Here is a 24,134-nt window from a genome sequence, read left to right as displayed (position 1 = left end):
CATCGCCTCTGACTCCTCCGGTCAGATATTCAAACAGGACTTGTGTTTCTTTGTTTCCACCAAAGCCAAAAAGAGCATTACAGGCAGAATTAGAACAAGCAGTGCAATTGTACTGTAGGTCATTTAAATGAACTGTGTTGACCATCACATTTTAAATATAAAGTAAAAGAATATATAAAAATACTGAAGTGGCAGATTGTTGCACTTTGCCAAAGTTAACTCACAGAAGTATAAACTCCTTCCTTTATCAAGTTAACTGCTCCTAGCAGATACCGCAAAAATCAAACTGAATTAGGAATAAGGCCATAAAATAGTCTGTTCATTGATTTGCACAATGGAATAATAAAATCAGAGAACCTAAGAGGGCATTTCCTTTAACTCTTAGTCATTCAACAGTGTCTGAAAGTGTTTTCTTCTGACAGTGAGGGGACTGAAGCACAGCTTTTCAGCTAAGATGGGATGTGAGTGGCAAAATTACAACCAATGATGGATGCTGACAGAAACAGCGGGTGTCCGTGTATAAATGTCAGCATTTATCAGTCACACACATGTAGACAGTGACATTTCAGCACTGCTTTAAGGTTTTTCCTGCATTGTCACACCTCCACTATTGACCCCAGCTGAACTCTTAGTTTGTCCTTGTCTCTGTCAGCTTTATTTTGTCTCGTTACCTTATCACTTTTTCTCCCTGCGTGACAGGACGGGCAGAAACAAATATTTTTTAATGAAAGTTGTTTAGCTGCCAGCTTTTGTATCAATCTGAGTGTTTGGTTTTGTGTGTCTTTCAGTATCCGGAGCAGAGTGGAACTCCGCAAGAAGCTCAAGTGTAAATCCTTCAAGTGGTACTTGGACAATGTCTATCCAGAGCTCAAGTAAGTATGTGTGTGTGTCTTCAGACTTATCTGTCCAGGAAAAGCATGCAAACGAAGGAGAGAATTTTAAATAGTAAGGCCAGAAGTGGCTTTATTACTGTTGGGTTCATTGTTAGGATATCCTTACCTTCTAAAGGAGAATGTTTTGCTGTTGACTCATAAACTTTATTTAACTCGTCATCAGGGATACGACTCTCTCTCTGAAAAGCTTTTTTAACAGCTCTGTAAAATCGGAGTAATTGATGCCTTTTTTTTAACACCATAAAAAAAAAAACAGGAAGTTTTGCAGCCATTATCAAATTCTGTGCATCAGGATATCCCAGCCTCTGCTGCCGGAGTTGTAATTGCTCTGTTTTTAATCTGTCTCTCTACCTCTAACTCAATTCATAAAAAGTTATTTACGCTTGACCAATCTCCTCTTCAAGGACAGCCACTTCTAGCACTGCTGCTATTTTTAGATCACTTTCTGGAAGTCCCACTGTGAAAATAAAAATTCCACCAGGGAATAAATCTTGTGCTGAGAACAGCTGTCGTGTCGAACTCGGGCAACCTTCATATCAGTGTCTTTGCTCTTGATTAGAGCTGGATCAACAGCAGCTTTCGGTGAAAGAGCCCACAGTGTGCTTTTTGGCCACATCAACCCAATCTTTACTCACCAACCACTTTACCCGGTTCAGTTTGAAGGATCGTCATTTTTATGTGGTGAAAATTCTGACTGGGAACTTGGAAAATCCGACGTCAGCTGGAATGCGCTATAAGCATAAACTGCAGCTAGCTAGCATGGCTAACAGCAATCCACAAGCTGGGAATTGTACAGCTTTCTATCAAACGCCTGATTGTCATTATAAACCTGCCCTTACACACACATGAGTGGGGAATTAAACATATGTGTCTGCAGCAGCAGAGATCATTTAGAATAAACACAGACAAGATAGGCTTGGAGTGCAAGATGCTCAGATGGATTCTGTGCAACAGCCGGGACACCCTGGTTGGTACCCCAGTGAGACCTTTGTGTCCCCCCCCCCACACACACACACACACACACACACACACTTTTTACTTTTGTGATGGCCCCGACCTTGTCAGTTTTGGTTTGGCCTATTTTTCTTCCTCCTTTTCAGGTTGCAATTAAAAACTCCTCCCCTTTTATTAGGAAGTGGCTTCACCTGTTTGGGAGCCTATATAAGCTGGTTTCCTCCTAAGATGGCGGCGCTCCCCTCATGGCTGGTGCCAGGCAGGCACCCACCTTAGGTTTTTTTTGTGTTGTAGTTATTTCTAAGTTAAGACGCATGTTGATTATTGGTTAGAGCTTAGTTTCCTTTTGTTTCTTTTTATTAGGATATGATCAATAAATGGGTTTGGTAAAACTGCTGCTGTGTGGATCTCCCTTCTTTGTTATGTCCTAAACAAGCTGAGCACAAGTGGGGACTCATCCAGGATACCGTGCTTCTGCACCGGGGTGGGCTTCACATAACCAGACTTGCTGACATCTCTTGTCAGGGACTCGCACAGTGATGCCTCATCGAAAGTCATTATAGCCAGCGGAGAGTTGGTTCCACTGAGGTCCACCAGGATATCATCACACTCGTCAAAGTTGTTACCTGTCTTGTAGTGAGCAAAAATGGCGCCCTCATCTTCAGAGGGAGTTGGGGGAATAGAGGTAACTTTGGGTCTGTCACTGTCACCTGCATCTTTCCTTTCTGGACCACTTTCATTCCCTTGAGCAAAGACCTCTTCGTCTCTCCCACGGTAGCCTCCTCCAAAGCCACCTCTGCCACCCTGCTCACCACCTTTCACTTCCACTTGCTGATTTAGGCGCTACAAACTGTTTGGTTGAGGTCGAGAAAAGATTGTGGTTGTGTGCCTCTTCACAACATTAACTCTGCTCACTGACAAATGATGAGTTGGGATTACCCAATCGCTTTCATTTATGCCGTAACCTTTATGGAAATGAGCAACTCCAGCAGTTTTTAACCACACCTACTCACATATGCGGCCCATTTTCATGTCCTTTTGAACACCTCACTGTCTCGGTGAGTTAAATCTCTCCCTCTCTCCTGATTGGCTGAGTCCCCATGGGATCCGGTTCCTCAGACTGACTGCCCTATCTGCAAACAACACGCACATATAACTAAACAGCTACACTTAAGTGTGCCCTAAGCTCTGGCAATGACTCTTCCTTATAAGCACACAACCTACCAATGCAAATACCTTTAAGACACATAAACACTTTCATTTAAATGCTTCCTCTCCCTTTCACACACACTTTAGCACACACACACACACTCTCACTTAAATACCCATTTATCCACTGGAGGCTGGTGTTAATCCCCCAGAATGGAATTAACACGGTTGCTCTCAGGGGAAGACAGACCTGACCCTTAAAACGCAGAATAACCTTTAACGGGTTATTAAAACAGAGAGAGATAGCAGATTGAATTAATGCTACAGGGCTTAAGCCCGAATTTATAGTACAGTGGAGAATTTAACAAGAAAGACTAAGAAAGTTTATCACAGAAGAAGACGAGGAAGAAACTTTCTGAAGTAATGAGTTTAGAGAATCATGGCCTTCAGCAGATTTGTTAAAGGTGCAGTGCGTATTTTTTTAAAAATAATTTCAAACACTGATAAATCGCTGTCAAATTAACTGTGAAATCTTGATGTGGTTAATGAGACCGTGCTGGGAATGATTGGAGTCTTCTGTCTCATCACAGCCACACTCCGATTATAGTTTGCATTTGAGACCAAATTTCCTCAGAAGCCTTTTGCTTCTATTTTAGATATGCGCATTCTTGGATATCAAAGCGTTGGGTCACACAGTTTCTTTGTATTAGATTACCTCTTGTGATGTTAGCGTTGTTTTGGTTTTGTTTTTCTGTACAGCCACACAATGCAATGAACACCTTAACTGAAGGGAGTCTCGCTTTCTCCATCAAGGGTCCCAGATGACTCCGACTCACAGTCTGGGGTAATCAAACAGAGGCAGAACTGCCTGGAGTCCCGCAAGGTGGAGGGCCAGGAGATGCCCGTCCTCACATTAGCTCCCTGCATGGGAACCGAGGGGGTCCCCGCCATCAATCAGGTGGGTCACTCGGAAGTTTGAACTGAAGAGAGGAAATGCTGAAGCTGCTCCCACTGTGAATCAGCAGGGAATACAAGGATGGCTTTAGAAATGAAACACTGTGCTGTTTTTTTTTTTTTTCAGCTGTTTGGTTCCTGGTTTCCTTAAATCTAGCATGCAGTTGGTTCTACACAGAAATTTATTTAATAATGAATTTCAAAACAAGAAATAACTTTAATTTTGTGCTACTATTGTATTTTCAGTACAAAATATGAAAATTTAGAAATCTTTGAACAAAGCAAGAAAATGTTCAAAATACACATGAAACCATGGCTGATGTAAATAAAATGATGTAATCAAAGATATGTTCCACTGTGTGGCAGGAGTCCCTGTGGACTGTGATGCTTTCAGACGACACTGTGATCTGTAGTGAGAGTAGGGAGCCGGTGGAAGAGAGCCTGGAGAGGTGGAGGTGTGTGAATGTGAGGGAGACAGGTGTAACAGTGAAGAAGCAAGGACCAGAGGTTGTAAAGTTGCATGAATTTAAATACCTGGGGTCACCCATCCAAAACAATGGACAGTACACAAGAGAGGTGAAGAAGAGAGTGCAGGCAGGGCGGAGTGGGTGGAGTCAAGAGTCAGATTTATGACACAAGGAAAGCAGCAAGAATGAAAGGAAAGGTTTACAAGTTAGTGAGACGAGCTATGGTGTATGGTTTGGAGACAGTGGCACAACAAAAAGACAGGAGGCTGAGCTGCAGATGTTGAGGTTTTTATTGGGAGTGAGGAGAATGGTGCAGAGGAGGGACAGTGGATCTACTGGACAAAGGATGATGAATATGGAGCTGCCAGGCAGGAGGAAAAGAGGAAGACCTCAGAGAAGATTCATGGATGTAGTGAAGAAGAACCTGCAGAGGGTTGTGTGACAATGGAGGCTGTTTGGGATAAGATGAGATGGAGGGAGATGATCTGCTGTGGTGAAACCTAAAGGGAGCATCCAAAAGAAAAAATTTGGCATATGAAAAATTTTATCTTCAGCAAAAGCATTTTGTTTGCCAAACCCAAAACTTTGAAAGCTGTTGCAATAGTAAGAAAAATTCTTCATATAGTGGCTTTCACCTGATTGTGACTGTGCTGAAAAGCTGTGAGTGTGAAACGGTGAAGGAAACCAACGAGGAAATACTGCTCGACCTCAGCTCACACCTTATTCTCTCTCACTTGCTTTCATTATCCAGAAAAAGTTTAGTTGCTAGCCTAAAATATGATGAGGTTTTAAAACATGTGCTTTTCGTGTGTGAGATCTGGTTTTACTCAGCAATACACAAACTGGTTTGTATGTGCATGCTGCTATGTGCAAAGACAGGTGACTTGAAGAGACACACTCTGGACAGTCTCAGGTAAGGACCAGGACTCAGGTCCAAGTTGCTCTGTCTGATATGCAGCACACAACAGAAAAGCCGGTCACTTTCTCACTACTCGAATTACTTCATTTAGTTTAGGTGAAGGTGCTGCTGAGATAGAGCAGACAGGAGCAGGACACATGCCACCCTCTCACAGTTCACAGGACGTCAGTGCATATGTGAAAATGCCTCATTTGTGTTAGGCCAGTTATTTTTTACTCTTCTTTGTGTGTATGTGTGTCTGACCTGCTCTCACTGTATTCATTTTTACTTACTTTGCACAGCAGCACACCAATGAGCGTGTGTGTGTGTGTGTGTGTGTGTGTGTGTGTGTGTGTGTGCTCCCCCTTCTCTCAGCTATAATTAATACCCGTAGGATTCTCATTATTCCATGTTAAGAACAAGTGTGGAGGCTGCGATTCACTCTAAACAAGCCGCCGTGCAGAAAGCAAATGTGTCAGCAGTTGAAATGCCTAAAGGCTGGAGAGCTTGGCTTGTGACTGGAAGGTTGCTGGTTCAATTCCCTGAGCTCAAAGGGAGAACTGCTGAGATGTGTGTGAATGCGAATGAGAAACTTTCCATAATCAGCAACTCGAGAGAAAGCCCTGAAGGGAGGCTCTTAATCCCTGTTTGTTCATGTTCAGGAGTCTGCTGTGAACTGGGCAGCTCTCAGGTGGGCATAATTTTGAATTTAATTCATTTTACCCTTCTGTCATGTTCAGGTTTGCAAGCAGTGCAGTTGCTAAAAAAATGAAGGAATTCATATTAAGCATTTTTTAAATGAATTCCATTTTGAATATGTTTGTGGTTTTGGCCATTACTCCTATCAAGGTGTGGTTATAATCATGTCCTGTCAAGGCTGTTCTCAACAGAAAACTGAGAGTGTTGGCAAAGTAGTAACAGGATATTTATACATCATTTCAAAGCTGCCTGGATGCTGGTTGGAGATCAGTGTTTCTTTTGTCCACTGGGTTCTTTCTTGACATTAATCCAGGTAGCTTTAGGTGTATGTGGTTAACCAAACTCTAACCATGTCATGCTCAAGCAGCAATAAAATGTACTGACATCAGTCCTTTCGAGGATAAAAGTCAGTTCAGAAATGAGGAATTGTGAAAATCTTCAGATGTTCATCCAGATCGTAAATAAATCACCAGTGAATTCAAGCAGCTAGCAGCCCCAGAAGGTGCAGTAAGATAAGTAAGGTCCATCCATAAAGTTTGTTTTGAATGAGTTGGTAAGGTTGTGCTATAAATTGTATATGAAGATAGAGATTAAAGAGAATGCTGGGCTACTTTAGTTACATTGCACTGACGAGACGCGCCTTGTAATCAAATACAAACACTGAACTTGCCAAGATGCTGTTTGATTGCAACTTTTTTAATGACTTCTTAACCATAAAAATTCATAAGAAATCAGTTTATTCCTTAAAGCATCAGGTAAAGGGGTGATTCCATAGACTGCCTATAAAAAGATGGACATCGATTCCTACATAGAGTCACAGTCATCGTCAACAGTGATTGATATTCCTGCACAAATGAGTACATTACTAAACCACAGCGAAGTTGTGTAGTTTGTTTTTTTACCTTGAAGCACAGGGATGTGTGATATTCCAGTGATACCTTTGGTTTGGTCATACTGACAATCCATTCAGGATGCACAGTAGCTTATTTATTTATTTATTTTGGATAGTTTGTGCAAAATAAGCAATTCAAAAACAACCACTTTCTGAGCCGCCTCTTATTTCTTTGTGTTTTACTAGGAAAATGGGAAGTGGGTGCAGCAATTGATTGAAACTGCACACATACACAGAAACAGAGTTTGTCTAGTTCTAACAAGGTAGTATTTGGTATGACCACCTTTATTCTTCAACACTGCTCTCTGTCTCTCTTAAACAAGTTTTCTTGTAGTTTCTTTAAGCGGTCTTCAGGATCAGTTCTCCAGGCTTCCTGAAGGACATTCGAAGCTCTTCTTTGGATGTCAGCTGCCTTTTGTGCTTTTGTTCCCGTTTCCCTTCCTTAAGAATAGCTTCTTGACATCCGCCCTTCCACTGAGACCATTTCTGATGAGGCTTCAATGATGAGTAGATGCGTTTCTCAGGTCCTGTGTCAGGTCTTGCTGAACTTTCAAAGTGTTCGTCTGCTGTAGATGGTTTGTAGGCCTGCCACCTCTCTTGTCCTCCACTTGTTCGGTTTCCTTGGATTGTTTGCCATGCTGCACACCCTGCTGAGATATACCACGTTTTTGGGCTAATGTCTCTTTGAGAAGTATACCTGCTATTTGGAATACAAAAAAAGAAAGAAAGGAATCTAAAAAACAGCAACATTCATGAGGTATAGAGAGGAATCAACACCATCTCTGAATACAACAAAAAGAAATACAGTCACCGATGGGTGATGTGATGAATTCAATCAGTTCTTCAATAGATTTGATTCTGTGGTCACACCCACTCCCACCGCTGCTCTTCAGTCTTCTTCTCCTCGTCCTCCTCAACATGTAGGCATCTTCACCGCTACTCAGTCTTCTCCTCCACAGCTACCCCATCTCCTTGCATCTCTAATGTGGCAGCTACTCCCCCCCCACACACACCTGTTCCTCCGCCCTCGTCTGTCACAGAGACAGGGGTCAGATTGGAGCTAGGAAGACTACGCTGTAGTAGGGCAGCTGCCCGTCATGGTGTGTGTCCAAGGCTGCTTAATGACTGCGCTGCCCGACTGTGCCAACCTCTCCACAGGATCTTTAACCTGAGTCTACGGCTGGGGTGGTGCCGGCACTGTGGAAGACATCCTGTATTGTAGCAGTACCAAGAATAAAGTGTCCAGCTGAACTAAATGACTACAGACCAGCATCGCACATCATGAAAACCTTGGAACGGCTGATTCTATACTTACTGAGACTTGAGGTCAAAGACGATTCTTATTTTATTTCTGCCAAACTGTATTATCTTTGGTAGTTTTTGTAGAAAAGAAGTGTGAACAAATCATGTGTTTTACCACCGGATGCTGTTGTTCTGTTATGTGTATACACAACACCGGTTCATCCCTTGAGTTAGGTGTCTTTTCTATGCATGAATTATTAATAGTAATAAGTAATTTAACAAACAAACAACAACAAAGCTCCAAGGACTGGACTGAAACTGAGTGAGTACTGTTGCATAAATGTCTTTATTCCCCTCATGTTGGACTACGAGTGTCCCATTTCAAGCCTGTTCTCACTTCCAGTTTGTCAGATGTGGATGTTCGATCAGGATCTTTGGTTTGTGGTCAAATTTTAACACACAAGATGCAGTTTAGCATCATTTTTCAGTGTCCTGGTGTCGTGATCCTGGGTCTTCAACTTTTCTGGACTTTGAGGTTTTGTTTCTTTAGTTATTGCTATGAGATCCATTGTTTTCCCTTTGCTTATGTTTAAGTATATTTAATCGTGTTTTCAGTTTCTATTGTTTTGGTTTATTTCCTCAGTGCTCCTTCCCCCGTGTCATTCGTGTCTGTTTTTTCTTTTGTTTATCAGTTCCTGTTTTATTTTGGTAGTCTCCTGTCTCATGCACATTGTTTTTTGGGTTTGCTTCCCCTGTCTAGTTTTCCCAGTTAGTTGCAGCTGTGTTCCCCAGTCTTTCCCATCTCTCTCATTCCCTGCTGTGTGTATATATGGGTGTGTGTTCCTCAGTTCTTTGTGTCCAGTTTGTACTTGGCCCAGCTTTGTGTATGTTTTAGTTGATTTTTGCATTTAAAGCAGCAATAAGGCTGAGTCTTTGAGTTTCTGTTAGCCTCTGGGGTCCTGCACTTGGGTTTACATCATGAACTGTCCTGAACCCAACCAAACATGAAGTGAAAGCAACTTAAAATACCAAGTGGAAACAAAACTCTCTCAAAAGTTGACGAGGAGTTTGTCGGCATAACTAGTGGAAAAATGATAGAATATCAAACAGCAGATGTAATGTAGTGTAAGAACAAAATGTGCAGATAAGCTGTAAAATTAAAAAACTGAAGCTTCAGTTTCAGAAAAAAAAAAAATCTTTTTTTTAAATTTTGCACCGACGTTCACGCACAGAGAAAAAATTCAGCAGCAGAGGTGCAGAGACCAGAACTCAGTGCCTGCAAAGCCAGGATTCAAATGCATTATATAAGTGCATTAATGGGAGGTGGACAACTGTGTATAACATAACAGAAATATAAAATGAAGTATAAGAATGACAAGTATGAAATAGAGCCCACTGAGCCACAAACCATGATTCTGAGCACAGTAATGAGTGCATAGGCATGAAGTTGTGCTTTAATCATTTCTGCTCTCAGCTGTGAATGTGCGCACCAAGGTAGAAGGTAGTTCAGGCAACCTTTTTTTTTTCTTCCTGGAAAAATAAAGCTTACACTCACAGCTTTGTACACAGAGCTGCAGGTGTCATCATTATTTTGAGCCAAAGTCCACTTTGCTTTTAACCTTTTAGCCATTCGGGGAACACTCGTGCTGAGCTTGCAGACCTTGTTTCAGTGCTGACCTTCTTTATGTTTAACTGTAGAACCAGTAAGTGTGTTTATCTGCAACCTGATTCCTATCACAGTTTGGAATTGGCTTCAAACACTGCTTAACTTGTTTACACGGAGGCACCAAAGACTTGATCAACCACCCAGTGATTTCCTAAAAATCATCACGAGACACAGATCCATGTGACATGTTGGGAATGTGCAGAAAGTGCCTGATTTTCATTAACAAGCAGACACAGTAAGGTATTTACATGCCAGCGTGAGCAGTGAGGTTACTGGTTTTATATTAAGACTCTTAAGTGTGCATCCAAACACATGCATGAACCCTGGGATGCTCCAGCAGAGAGGAGATGTACTGAGCTGCAGGACCGGTTAACTTCTAATATCATTCACTTCACTGCAGTTCAATAAATCAAACATGTGATGAAATATACCCTGCAGCGCTGAGATATTTAAGATAAAGTGTCATAAATCACCCAGCTGGTTTGCAAAGACCTCCCACTGTCCTCCCATCCAACTCTCAACCTCTATTATTTTATAAGGTCAACTCGGCAGACTTATAGCAGTGTGATTATGTTAATAACGTTTAAAGCTGAAATGAAGGGGAAAAGAGATTGATCGAGTTTAGAAAACACATCACTTATTAGATGTAATAATTAACTGAAAAGGAAGTCAACAGAAAATGAATGAAAAGCTAATCTGAGAAAAGACGAATCCAATAAATTAAAATGCCAACAATAAAGAAGTGTTCAGTTTAAGGAAAGTCACAAAGCTGCAGTTTGAGTTACAAGAACTCAGATGAAAATTTCATGTAAATGACTTTAATATTAGAAAGGATCAAACATAAAATCACTCATAATTCAGAAATGTGTCCATCCCTCCCTCCGTCCATCCCTCCCTCCCTCCATCCATCCATTCCTCCCTCCCTCCGTCCATCCGTTCATCCATCCCTCCATCCGTCCATCCCTCCATCCGTCCATCCCTCCCTCCATCCATCCATTCCTCCCTCCCTCCGTCCATCCGTTCATCCATCCGTCCATCCCTCCATCCGTCCATCCCTCCCTCCCTCCCTCCCTCCCTCCCTCCCTCCCTCCCTCCATCCATCGATCCATCCATCCATCATCTATCCATTCCTCCATCCGTCCAATCCCTCCCTCCCTCTATCCCACATCTATCCATCTGTCCATCCATCCCTCTCTCCATCCGTCCCTCCCTCCATCCATCCATCATCTATCCATTCCTCCATCCCTCCGTCCATCCATCCATCCTTCCAACCCTCCCTCATCTGGCCATCCATCCCTCCGTCCATCAGTCTGTCCATCCATCCATCCATCCCTCCCTCCCTCCTTCCGTCCATCCCTCCCTCCATCCGTCTATCCCAATTTACACCCTGGACTCTGGACGTAATGTTTTACTTCCCAGTTTGTCACAGACAGTAAAAGACATTCCTCGTTGTGCATTCTTCTTTTTTTTTCAGCAGCTTAATATTAAACTCAATGATCTGTTTTCTTTAATTACTGTTCTCCACATTACTCATGTGTCTGACTCTATACTGAAAGGAAAAAAATACTCCAACATGTTACTCAAAAAGTGGCACCAGACTGTACATAAAAGATGGACACACCACTATGACCTATGAGTTCATTTTGAAGCCTCAAGTTTTATGTTTTTTTAGGCATCAACTTTAAAAAAAAAAAAAAAGTCTTATATAACCATATTTGCACAAGACATTAGAGCTTGGTGAATTATATGCTGTATAGCACTTTAAATATTGTACATTTATATATTACAGGCTACTCGGTGAGCTCAGGTGTGATACTCTCTCATAGCTCAGTGAAAGAGAGATGGAAATCACTTTAGTTTGTGGCCAGATCTTAGGGAAATCAATTTTATTGACTGCATATTCTTTCTGATAAATAGTCTACAAATAGATTGATTGATTTTCTAATTTGAGCTCTATTAGCTGTAATCCCAATAGTGTCAAAAAAATAAATAAATAAATAAAAAGCAAACAACCAAGCATAAAAAGAACATATTCATGCATTTCCTGCATCACCGACTGAATACTTGCAAATCGTAGTGATAATGAGATGCACACTTTGTGCTGCTGTAACTTTACAGGAAGGCGTCCTTCAGCGGTGTTAGACATTTCTACACAGAGTCAGTGAAAATGTGTCGCTTCCAGCTGATTTTGAACTGAAACTCTTGACATGACCCGCTCCAGACCAGGTTATGTGTTGTTTTATGTGTTATGTGCATTAGTTTACCGGCATGATCTAGCCCGGTGAAAGGAGAATCATCTTCATGACACTGAAAACTCTGATTTTAAGCTTGTTTTTGTTGTTTAATTAAACAACAGCAGCAGAGGAAGCTCTGGGAGGTCTGCTGCTCCCCATGACCCGGACCCAGCGGTGGAAATTTGAATGGTGGAAGACAAAAAGATTGTATGTGCAAAGCCTCTAAAAAGAGCATGCAGCATGGCTTAGAGTTACAAAGTGATATCTGAACAAACTACAAGACTTCTATAACAATGTCCTTTGGACAGACGAGGTCAAAGTGAAGATGTGTGGCCATAATGCACAGCATTTTGCAAAAACCAATAACAGCAGCACAAACCCCTCAAATCAACTGTCAAGCACAGCGGTGTGGCGGGATGGTGATTTGGGCTTGTTTTTCAGCCGCAGGACTTTGTGGTGAGTCGACGATGAACTTCTCTGTATGCCAAAATATTCTAGAGTCAAACATGAGGCCATCTGTTCCACAGCGAAAGCTTGGCTAAAATTAGGTCATGCAAAAGAACAATGATCCCAAGCACAGCTGCGAATCTCCAACAGAAAGGCTGAAAAAGAAAAGAATCGTGGTGGCCCAGCAGGACTGCATAGAGTCCTGTGAGACCTTTCTTTTTCATGTGACTGTGTATAAATTAAGACATGAAACGGTTACTTAAACTTTTTCTTGTTCTTACACTGTAATGATTAATTTGAATAGTCAAAAATCAGTATCAGTGTTGTGTAGGCCCTTTAGCTCTAATGAAGATATATCTAAAGTGAACAAGATTAAGTTTAAACCATGTGCGTCTACAAGTGTGTCAGCATTTTGTGTTTGGTCCATAAAGACCTGGCTTTCACACCTTGTTGTGGATGGCTGGCCTGGATAGAGCCCTATTTTCATCCCTATTCAGCACATTTGTGCTGAACTGCAATGCCGAGCCAGGCTTCACCGATACTCTTGTAGCCAGATGGGAGCAAATCCCTGCAGCCCGGTCTGGTGGAAAGCAAGAAACAATGAGAGCTGAGGATTAAATGCACGATTGTACACAAATTTAATGTTGCTTTTGTACCTGTCTGCGCCTCTGTTGTGCTGTCTTTAATGACTTTATCTTCATGACCGCTTATCAAAAACAACACCAGAGGCAGGGCTGCACTCGAAAATGTCAGCTTTCAAAAACCAGACCCACACGCAACATTTTCAAACTCGGAAAAGATAAAAAATGATTAACTCCATCTTCCTCTCTCCAGGAGTGGGTGTACACTCATGGACAGCAGATCCGACAGCAGCAGCACTGCCTGTCTGTCTCCACCACGTTCCCCGCCTCCCAGGTCCTGCTGCTGCCCTGCAACATGGCGGATGGCAAACAGGTCTGAGCACACACACACACACACACACACACACACACACACACACACACACACACACACACACACACACACACACACACACACAGTCAAGGAAGACAGGTGGTGCGTATCTGCAGGCGGGTCATAACCGTATATCATATGGCTGATAAATTAATCTAAATGTTAATTAATCTGAAGGCAAATTTGTCTAAAGATGATTGTTATACACACTCACACACCCATATTCACACACACACATACACACACACATACACACACACACTGCAGGAGCAGATGCTTGACAGTTTTTTGGACAGGCAGCTAGAAATACAGACACACATACACACTTGCTCTTGTCATTACCTGACCACTGGGCACCTTGACGGCGTCCCAGAAGCTCCGGCAGCAGAGAACAACCTGACAACCAATAAATCACCTGAGAGAGAGAGAGAGAGAGAGAGAGGCACAGGTGGAAAGGTGAAGCTAGACAGACAAAAAAGATGAGGAAAAGAGAAAGGCAGAAGGACATGGGAGAGAGGAGAGAGGAGAGGAGTGTGAGTTAAGGGAGAGAGAGGTATTGCAGAAGATTAGCTCATTACTCCTCACCAACTGTTCAGTCTGCATGGACAATTCTCCAAAAGTGTGGCTGTGTGCGAATGTGTATCTGTGTATATATATGTGTGTGTTTGTGTTAATCCCATCTGGATTCTTGAAATCTGAAACAAATCTACTGGATATGTGGATACGATCAGACACGAAAAACCATGTACAGGTGCTGGGGTGCATGATTCACTCAGTGTTCGTCATTGCTCTTATTATGTATTATTTGATCCATGAGTCATCGGAGTGAAAAAAGCGAGGAAACAAAAGAGGATAAAGGCGAGACAGGAAAAGGAGGAAAAAACAGGTAATGGTAATGAGAGGAGAGGAGAGACGAGGTGATCGAGCCAGGAGGAGAGAGGGTGAAAGGGTGAGAGGAGGAGAAACAGAGGCTGAAGGAAACGTCGATGTGTGATGATAAAACAGATGAAAATGTGGAGGGTGTGAAGACAGAGGATGTAGGGAGAATAAATGTGGAAGTGAAGGAGAAAAAGCTAAAGAAAAAGAACAAACAAATGACCTCATAGTGCAACAGTTCATCATATATTACGCCGCTGTAGCACACAGCGTACATCAACAAAAGCCCAAAGCCAAACGTAAACACAATAAATCAAAATAAATCTTGTCACGGGATTCAAGAGTCTTTGTGCATTTGCTCACCTGAAGAACAGTCCTCCCTGTTTCTGGCTTCATAAGTGAAGGTAAGGCTTCCAGGGGTCTGCATGTTTCTGCAGCTCAGCGACTCTCCTGTGGCGGCAGCAGAGGACGTGCTGTCACCAAACGAGACAAAACCTTCAGCTACAGTACAGAGGACGTTGATCTTCTTCTGGGTTGTTAACTGGACGTGGTTCTGACAGACAGGTGTGTACTCTCCTGCACATGTACTTTTATGGAGACACCTGCAGTACTTTAGCTGCAGGAAGAGAGCACAAAATACCTTTATCAGCAAAACTGATGGGGGGGGGTGATAGGAATTACAAAAAAGAGGCAAGAGGGATGATGGGGGAGAGAATTGGGGGGGGGGGGGGGGAGTTAAGAGGAATAATGATCGAAGAAGGAAAGAAGGAAGGAATGATAGGGAAATGGGAGGAAGGAAGGGAGAATAGGGCAAAAAAGGAAGAAAAGGTGAGGGGAAGGAAGGAAGGCAAGTGTAATGGGTCCATGAAGGGAAGGAAGGAAGATGGGAAAATGATAGGAAGGAAAGAAGGAAGGAACACACAAAGAATAAGAAGGAATAAAAGAAGGAAAACCAAAATAGGGAACAGTTGGGCAAAGAATTGAAGACGGAGAAATTAATAGAAGGGAAGAACAACTGTAAGAAGAACATCATTAGTGACAAACAGTCACTAATGATGAAGACAATTGAACTCAAAAAAGCACCCGTATACACACACACACACACACACACACACTCACTCTCGTCCAACAGCTCAGACAGGTGGTGTTTCAAAGCTGGAGCTTGAGCTATCCTCTAGACTTAAATTAAAGCACTGAAAACACACACACACACACACACACACACACACACACACACACACACACACACACAGTGACTGTGTATGTTTTGTTTATTTGTGCTTTTTCTAGCTGAGCGACTGAAGTGCATCTTTTATGTAACTCAAACTAGTAAACTTTTGTACCAACACACACACACACACACACACACACACACACACACACACACACACACACACACACACACAAACACACATCAACACGGTGCCGTTAGATGTCCCACTTGAGAGTGTGTGCGCACATACGTGTGCGCGCGTGTGTCAGAAAGCAGGAAGTAGAGCGATGATGGCTAATTAGAACAACGATCCACCAGAGAAACAGCCCAGAGCTGACGGGTAGAGAGAGACTGAGACAGAGCGAGAGAGAGGAAGAAATGCAGAGAGGTTAAATTAAGGATACAGAGATGTGGGCATGGTGATGGGATGAGAGACACTGAGGAAGACAGCAAAACAGGGAGAGGGGGTGAGTGGTGAAGACAGAAATAAACAGACCGTGGCTGACAGAGAGGTAAAGTAAAGGTGGGGACAGACAGTGCAGCACGAAAACAAAGAAAGAAGCATGTTTGTGCTTTGAAAAGGTTGTTGCTTTGACCTGAGCAGCTGAGCAATTGTAGCCACTTGTTAAGTAAAGAAGTCTAAAAATCATCACATGCTGCACTCTCAGTTACACATACTACGATTAACTTGCACTCACTGCCATCTTGTAACTCACACATCCAGTAGCATCATGTTTGCAGCCACAGACTCATCGAGGAGCCACTTTTAGCTCCAAACACCTCGTGTAACGTACATTTACAACCACATGCAGTTGCACCCTTGTGGGCGGGACGCCCGGGATGCAGGAGACCGCCGCAGTCTGTAAAACTCATCATCAGATGGTGTACATGTATAGCTTCCAATTTTGTGTGATCCCACAGACATTCCTATTTGAAAATAATATAAGCATCACTCCCCCACACATATTTCTACTGACTCCAGGGATGTGTAGTAATACTCACAGCAGTTAGGAGGGTCAAGGGCATTTAATATATTTACTCAGGTACTTTACTGTTTTAATGCACTTGCACTTTATGTTTTTATATATTTTGTTACATTCTTTCTTATTATTTTGCACAAAGAAATGCAACTTTACTAAAACAGCTACCCAGCAGAATTAAATAATATAAATAATTTGGAAGGGCTGTTTTGCTCTTTTACTTTAAAATGCTTTAACGAGTCTCAATTGTAAAATCAATCAGTATTTATTTCTGATCACGTACACTAGATGATCGGGAGCTTCATGGCATCAGTTTCCATGGCCGAGCAACTCCTGAAGTGGCTCAGTGCTTCTGCACAATGTGTTCTGGTTTCCTGCAGGCCCGTGTGCCTCATTGTTCTCGGTGCCCCCCCCCCCCCCCCCCCCCCCCCCCCCCCATTTACCTTTAGGTTACCAGTTCTTACTTTGAGAAGTTTCTCATAAAACCTCATCTACTTCCAAGCTGCCAAACACCAGCGAGCTTTATAATATACTCTATATAGAAAAACTTTATTGTAGCCCAATGCATTTTGGTGTCTGACCTCCACGAAGGTCGTGTCTGCTCTCATGTCAGATTGAAAACTAAAAATGTTGCTGTGTTAAAAGCATAAACTCTGCAGCAGGAACTCAGACGTCCGTGCACATTTTCCCGATACTGTGGATGTACACATTTACTTTTGATTGCAGACTCGATCCTCCTCGACATGGAGGAGCGCTGCACACATTTCTGGAGAGATGTTCTTCAGAAACTTTCAGCTCTTACTTGCTGGAGGAGGTGTGTTCCTCTACTTTTATCTTTAAAAAACCCCAAAAATGTTCTGTTGATCTCAACTCAGGCAGCATCCTCGAGGACGCCAAAGTTCTCACTTTTTTTTTAATCTTCTTCAGAAATCCTGTGTGAAATCATTGAGGATGTATTGAGAGGTGATGCATTTTTATTCTTTGTGGTGTATTTCTTTAGTATACCTACACTTCCACTCGCATATATGACTGTGATAGATTGCTTAAAATCTCTGTTTTTCCTGATTTCAGTTTTCCACAGAAGCACATCGGCCCGTACCATCCAGATATAAATCACAACTAGCACAACTTGTCAAACGAGCCAAAAAAGTCAAAAACGTTGAGAAGAAAGTCAGTCCTTCTGTCGTGTCCTTATGATGTTTCTCTATCACAAATCAGTTTTCTTCCACTGCGGCACCAAACTGTTTTTTTCCTGAAACTCATTTCCGTTCCTGGTGCCACGTCTGCTGGATTGGACCAACAACTTGCAATAAGATCAAAAAATCACAGGACTAAAGAGATGGATTCGCAGACGTTCAGAGTGAGAACGAGCTGCAACCTTATTATTGTCAGGAAAGAGAGAGGGCCTCATGCTAGACAACAGAATTGTTTTTGAAGGGTGTGCATGAGTAAGAAAATTGATGGTGTTCACCTCTTTTCTCTTGAAGCCTTGCCGCAAAGTTTCCTCTCTTTGCAGACTTGTTTGAAGAATAGCAAATGACTGAAGTGCAGTGCTGCATTTTAGATGTTTAGATATATTTAAATTCCTATTATATTTGTATTGTACGAGTGAGGCTCATCAGTGATCAGACCCAGATTCATTCTGCAGCAGGACAACAAGCCCAAACATCCAGCCTGAGTCATAAAGAACTATTTTCAGCCACAAGAAAAACAAGGAGCCCTCCAACAGATGGTTTAGCCCCCACGGAGCGCTGATCTCATCATCACGGAGTCAGTTTGAGACACTGAGACAGCCTGAATCCACAGATCTGTGGCACGTCCTCCATGATGCTCAAAACAAAAACCGCCTGCCAAGCAAATGTACCTGCAGATTTAATACTTTAGGTTTTTTTTTTTTTTTTTTTCCTGTTTGCTGCAAACCTCTGAGAGCATCCTCATCTTTTCCTTTTTGCTGCCAAAACTTTTTCACAGCTAATTAGATGCAGAAGTAATGAATGTATCACTTTGTATCAAACAAACAAAAACAATAAAATCCCAAACACACAGCGCTCCTCAAACAGCAGTTCCTCCAATGGCCACTTGATGGCTTTAAATATGAGTCATAGACTCCCCATAGACTTCTATGTTAAAATTACCAGCTTTAACCCCCCCAAAAAGATACTTACAGCCGGGTGCAATAAACAGTTTTGGCCTCTAACCCCCCCCCCCTCAAAAAAAAAATGAAAAAAAGAAACAGCTGTGCAGGATGTCCCTTTGGTAATTCAAGTCACTGAATGTCTTGATAGTGCTGTTAGGAACTAATTAGCACATATCGTGGTCCCTTACAGTTTATGATCAGAGCTTTATGACTAACATGCTAGCTGATAATTTGGCTCTCACTCTCTCACCCAAATATGGACACTTGGCTACATCCATTTTTTATGTACAGGCTATCGTCAAGATATTTTTCCACCTGCAGATGCAGCGACAGAGGTGATTTCATCTCCGTCTGTGCTGTTCACCGTGCCGTAAAAGACTCCCGTCTCCCTTGAGTCATCGTGAGAGGCAACAAAAGGCTTATGAACTTTAATGTGCAGTTCTTAAAAGACAGACAGTGATGTGTAGAGAAAGACCAGCGCAACACGTTACTCTCTATAGTCTTCTGGAGCCGACAGTAATGAGTTGAATACTAATTAATTTACTTTTAATTATCCCTCCCTCTTTTTTCAATTAAAAATCTCCGCAGCCCGTCGCCGTTCTGTGATGGGCATGTCATCTTGACAATGCCGCTGCAGACCCACAATGCAGTTCTACAGAACAAAGCTGATTCGTGTGTATGTGTGTGTGTTTGTGTGAATGTGTGTGTCATTACAATGCCTCATGAGATCAAGATACATGACAGCGATATGCTTCAGAGGCTCAGCAAATACAACATGGCCGCTCCACACCAGCGCGAGCATAAACACACTGATACAAGGAGATAAACACACAAATGCATGGTGCAAATTACAATACACAAAGATACAGATATCACACAAATGACACACACACATGCATCATTTCTATTTTCCTTTATTTTGTCTCTTTATTATCTTTTAGTCTGTTCTTCTTTCTCTCTCAGATGGCTGCGTTTCAGACACACTGCTAGATAAAAGCTTCTCTTCATGTCTGATCATATCTGCTGCTTTGTTTCACAGCTAAAGAATCCAGCTATGAATAATGCACACACACACACACACACACACAAAGAGGCCAACACACAAACACACACACACAGTGTCTCTTTGGTCCAAGAGCAGCTGGCTTGTTGAAAAAGTCAGAAGAGGACTCCATCTAGTGGCGACTGAGGGGAATCACAGGCTGTCTGCTATAAACTGAAAGCAGAATTTATGATTACCCTTTAATCAATTAAGTTACTGAGGAGGTGGCTGTAGCAAAGCTGGTAGAGTTGTGAAACCTGATAATCAAAGGTTTGATAGAAAATAATTCCCACACTGCGTGCATGAGGAAAAATGTAAGTCACTTTGGATCTGTGAAATGATTTTTACTGAATATTAAAGGTGAAAATAATTTTGAGCCTGACAAAAAAAATCACAGAAGGTTTATGGAGGCATAAACTGTCAAACCAGCACATTTAATAACTCCACTCAGTAATTGGTTTGGTTTTTTTCTTTTTTTTCTTTTAGCAGGACTGCTTAAATGTTCTGGGTGTTTTTGCATGAAAATCTTACCAGCGGTTGTCCTTGGCACAGCTTCAAAGTGATTAACTTTTGCATGTGAATGCAGGAATTTTTGGATGGCTCTGCTACCTTCACAAATTAATGCAAAACTGGACATTTCACATCATCCATCCTGGAGCCTAACCCAGCTGTAAGAGTGTGAAAGGCCGGATACACCTGAGACCAAAAACCATGCTCCCCTATGGCCAATTTAGATTCACCAGTTAACCTAAAATGCATGTCTTTGGGAGGAAGCCGGAGTGCCACGAGAGAACTCACGCAGGCACAGGGAGAAAATGCAGACTTCTCACAGAGAGGCTCCAGTTGGGCAGTGGATGTGAACCAATGATCTTGTTGCTGAAGGTCAGCATTGCAGCATATCATCACAAATGCATCCATTCCTCCGCTTATCAAATTCAGGGTCCTGAGGGTGGGGAGCTGGAGCCTATCCCAGCTGTCAGAGGGCAGGAGACACACCCTGGACAGGTCGCCAATCTGTCGCATAGAGACAAACTGAGGATAGAGACATGCTTCTTAAACCAGAGACTCGATTCGTGCATGTGGGGTGATTTTTTTTTTTTTTTTTTTTGCACTGTTAGAAAACACGTTTTCTAACAGTGCAAATATGTTTGTGAATTTTCCTACCTGTAAACTTATGAACTTGTATGCTACTGAAAATAATTATCATCACAACAACGTTCAGGATTCATTGAGGCTGCGGCATCCTCTGATGAGAGACGATTGCCGTGGGCGGTCACCGTGCAGCGTGTCCTGTTCTCAGAGATTTCTGCTGAAACATCTTCTTTCTTAGTATTTTTAGTTCAGCTGCTGGTTGTGTACAGCTGTATATCCTGCATATTGCCTGCTTTCTACTTCAGTGACTTCATTGAGGCCTGTGTACAGGTGTAAGCCCCCCCCCCCCCAAAAAAAAAAAAAAATTTCTTTTCACTTTTTTATGCAAAAGAGTGACATCAGCTCTGTCATTGTCAGATTTGTGTTTCTCAGCATATTTCTCCGCGGTCATGCAGTAACACACCTGCTCAGCAGAGCATGACTGAAGCTCTTTTCACGGCTGCTGCAGCTTTCTGCATTTATTAGATCCTCTGAGCGGCTCCTTCGCTGCAGTTCGGTGTTTGGATCAATAGCAAGTAGAGAAAATCAAATGTAACAACAAAAAAATGTAATTGGTGACGGTTTTCCACACTGAGCAGTAACTGTTTTGTTTTCAACCTGAGGTGTTGAGGTAGTTGGTGTTAGTTTTTTTCTAAAATACCTCTTAAGTCTTTTTTCTTCTGTTTCCTCTGCAGCGGTGGCAGAAGTCAGGGACTCACTTGGAGCACCTCGTCTCTCGGTTCTGCCTGGACTCGGAGATGGCTCTGGACGGGATGGACGATTCCCGAATGTTGGTCATCAGCCCCTGTGAACTGAGCGCATACACACAAAGATGGGAAGTCCCCTTCTCTTGACCCCTGACCCTGTGACCTTTAAACCCCCTTAAAAAAAAAAAAAGTGCCCCGTCACATCCATTCTTCAAGTCAAAGACGCGAGCAGAGAGAAAACTGCTCACACCGACCGAACATGCATGAGCAATCATGTCCCAGTGCTGCATCGAGGATGTTTGAACAGGAAGCTGATGGAGACTTTTTTACGGCTTTTTTGTAGCATGAAAAGAAATGCAGCTGTTTCAGGTCTCGAGTCCTGATTTATTAACGAGGCGCGCTGGTTTGGAATTATGCCGGTGCAAGAGACGCATGAGGAACGTATGGTTCGGAGATTCAACGTGTCTGTGCTGGAGAGTTTAATCAAGTGCATCTTAAAACCCAGAACTGTGTTTTAGCTGAGTCAGACAAAAAAATCATAATCAGAGAATGTGTCTGTGTCTTTTGCAATCTGTTTTTAAAGGATGTTTAAGAATCTGGAAATTAAAACCAAGCACAACTCAAGGTTTTATTTCAGTTGGTTAAATCTCTGTCTTTACTGCAGGATCCCAGTACAGTCCAGTCTGTTTCTTATTGGGGAGTAACCACAGACTCGCCAGATTAAAGCCGCAGGAAACCGCACGAAAGCTTAAATTTGTTTCACTGAGAGGGATCAAATCATATTAAATCTGGAAACTGCCTTCTTTTCTTTTTCTTTGTTTTGTGCTTGGATCGGCTCCTCATTTATTGCTTTGCAGATAGTTTCAAAGTTTTTAATTATGAGGGCTCCAGGCTGCTCTAAAAGGCTCCGTTTCAGACTATTTTTTCTACTCAGAGATTCAAAGAGCTTTATTGTCATTCTTCTCATGTGAAACATAACAGGAACAAAACTTAGTTTCGGAGGTCCCTACAGTGCAAGCTGCCTTTTTTTTGTTTATATATTAAAAGAGGCTTTAGGCTCTGCATGATGTCAGTGAGAGAGGATATTCCTAAAATGTGCACAAAAACCCCACCCACTGTCTCTTCAAACTTTCTGTTTGCAGGGGGCAGCCAGTCAGAAGAAAGTTGGCTTACAGCAGCAGTTCTTGAACTTTTTCTGGCTTTAGAAGCTGAAAAGATTTCACATCCACCATGAACAACAGAAAATGATCCTTGTGTAAGGTATAAAAAATCTTATATTGACCTTTATATATTGATTTTCTCCCTAAAAATAAAAACAAACATATTTATTCAACCCAGGTTCACTTTAAATTGTTCACCTGGCTGACTGTGGCCCACCTGCAGTGACTCGGTGCTACACCGATGGGGCCTGCCCCACAGTTTGAGAACCACAGGGAGGGTGGCCTTAAAAGATAAGGAACTAAAATGTCTTGTTTCAGAGAGAAACTGAGGGACTGCACCAAGTATAAAATTACTACTTGAACTATGAATCATGCAAAGCCAGAGGGAAGGGGGGCTGCATTAGGGAACACAAAACCTGGCATTTTGAGCCGGCCCTGGCTGAGTTACAGGATGGCATGGCAGAGACAGGTGTGAAACGGGGGAAGCAGCACAAACACAGATGGACCAGAGCTACAGGTGCACATGTGGACAAACAGTCACAGTGGGAAGAAATGAACAGCAGGAATGCAGCACATGTCATAATATCTTCACGCTGGTGGTTGATCTGCAGATTTCTGGTTCCCGTTGAAGCAGCTGTTTCACACAGCTGCTGTGCATGTGAGAGTTTTTATGCACAAGTTTGATTTTTCACCCTAATTACAAAGTATTGATATTTATCAAGCAAGTTTGGAGGATTTACAAAAATTATGGTATGTTTATTTGTTTTTTTTTCCCCCAGTAAACGCGTCTCCCCTCGAGGCTTTTTTCAGAATCTGAGATGCAACCAAACCTTTAGTTTTCCCCGCCTCAGATTGTTTGTGAGCACTATAAATGGACGTGAGGTCGGGCCGGTGGATGACTGCAGCTGGAGCTCAAACCTGTGACCCACCAGTTCTGAATGCCAGAAGAGTTGAAACACAAACTACCTGCTAGTTTTCTCTGAAACTCCCCTTTCAGTCAGTTCACACAGTGGATTTTTTTTTTTTTTTTTAAATGTTACATCTAACTTGCAGTTCAGTGGTAACCCGTTCATAATGTGTTCAACATCTTCAGCGGCATCACTTTGATATCCTGTTTGATTCCTGAATCCTGAATAAAGATTTTATAATGGCTGTTTCTATTTTATTGACATCGCTGTGTTCATTGTGCAAACTGTCATTAGTGCAGGTGGTCAACACAATGCTCCTCAAAGCATCTCGTAACTACACTGATCCTTTCTTCTGTTTTAACCTTTACAGTTCATAGAGTTGGGTCAGTTAATTCAAGGGCTTTAACAAAAGTATAGAATCACACAGTCCCCAGTTTTATCAAATTTTATGGTTATTTGTCCACTGGGGCAGCAGTCTAAGCAGAAATGCCCAGACCTCCCTCTCCCCAGCGACCTCCTCCAGCCAGCAGA

At 42.4% G+C, this 24,134-nt stretch overlaps 1 protein-coding gene across 1 annotated transcript in view; it reads left to right on the top strand.

Moving 5' to 3' along the window:
- galnt14 (UDP-N-acetyl-alpha-D-galactosamine:polypeptide N-acetylgalactosaminyltransferase 14 (GalNAc-T14)) overlaps nucleotides 1–23,802 on the top strand; it is a 222,261-nt gene extending 198,459 nt beyond the window's left edge. The window contains exons 12-15 of the mRNA XM_030721305.1: nucleotides 789–872; nucleotides 3,810–3,954; nucleotides 13,330–13,449; nucleotides 21,524–23,802. Coding sequence (XP_030577165.1) covers nucleotides 789–872; nucleotides 3,810–3,954; nucleotides 13,330–13,449; nucleotides 21,524–21,682 — 508 coding nt within the window. The 3' untranslated portion in view covers nucleotides 21,683–23,802. The remainder of the gene's footprint in view (nucleotides 1–788; nucleotides 873–3,809; nucleotides 3,955–13,329; nucleotides 13,450–21,523) is intronic.
- The last annotated feature ends 332 nt before the right edge of the window (nucleotides 23,803–24,134 follow it).

Source organism: Archocentrus centrarchus, chromosome 24, assembly GCF_007364275.1.
Source record: "Archocentrus centrarchus isolate MPI-CPG fArcCen1 chromosome 24, fArcCen1, whole genome shotgun sequence".
Classification (NCBI taxonomy): Eukaryota; Metazoa; Chordata; class Actinopteri; order Cichliformes; family Cichlidae; genus Archocentrus; species Archocentrus centrarchus.
This window is presented reverse-complemented; position numbering and strand designations above follow the sequence as displayed.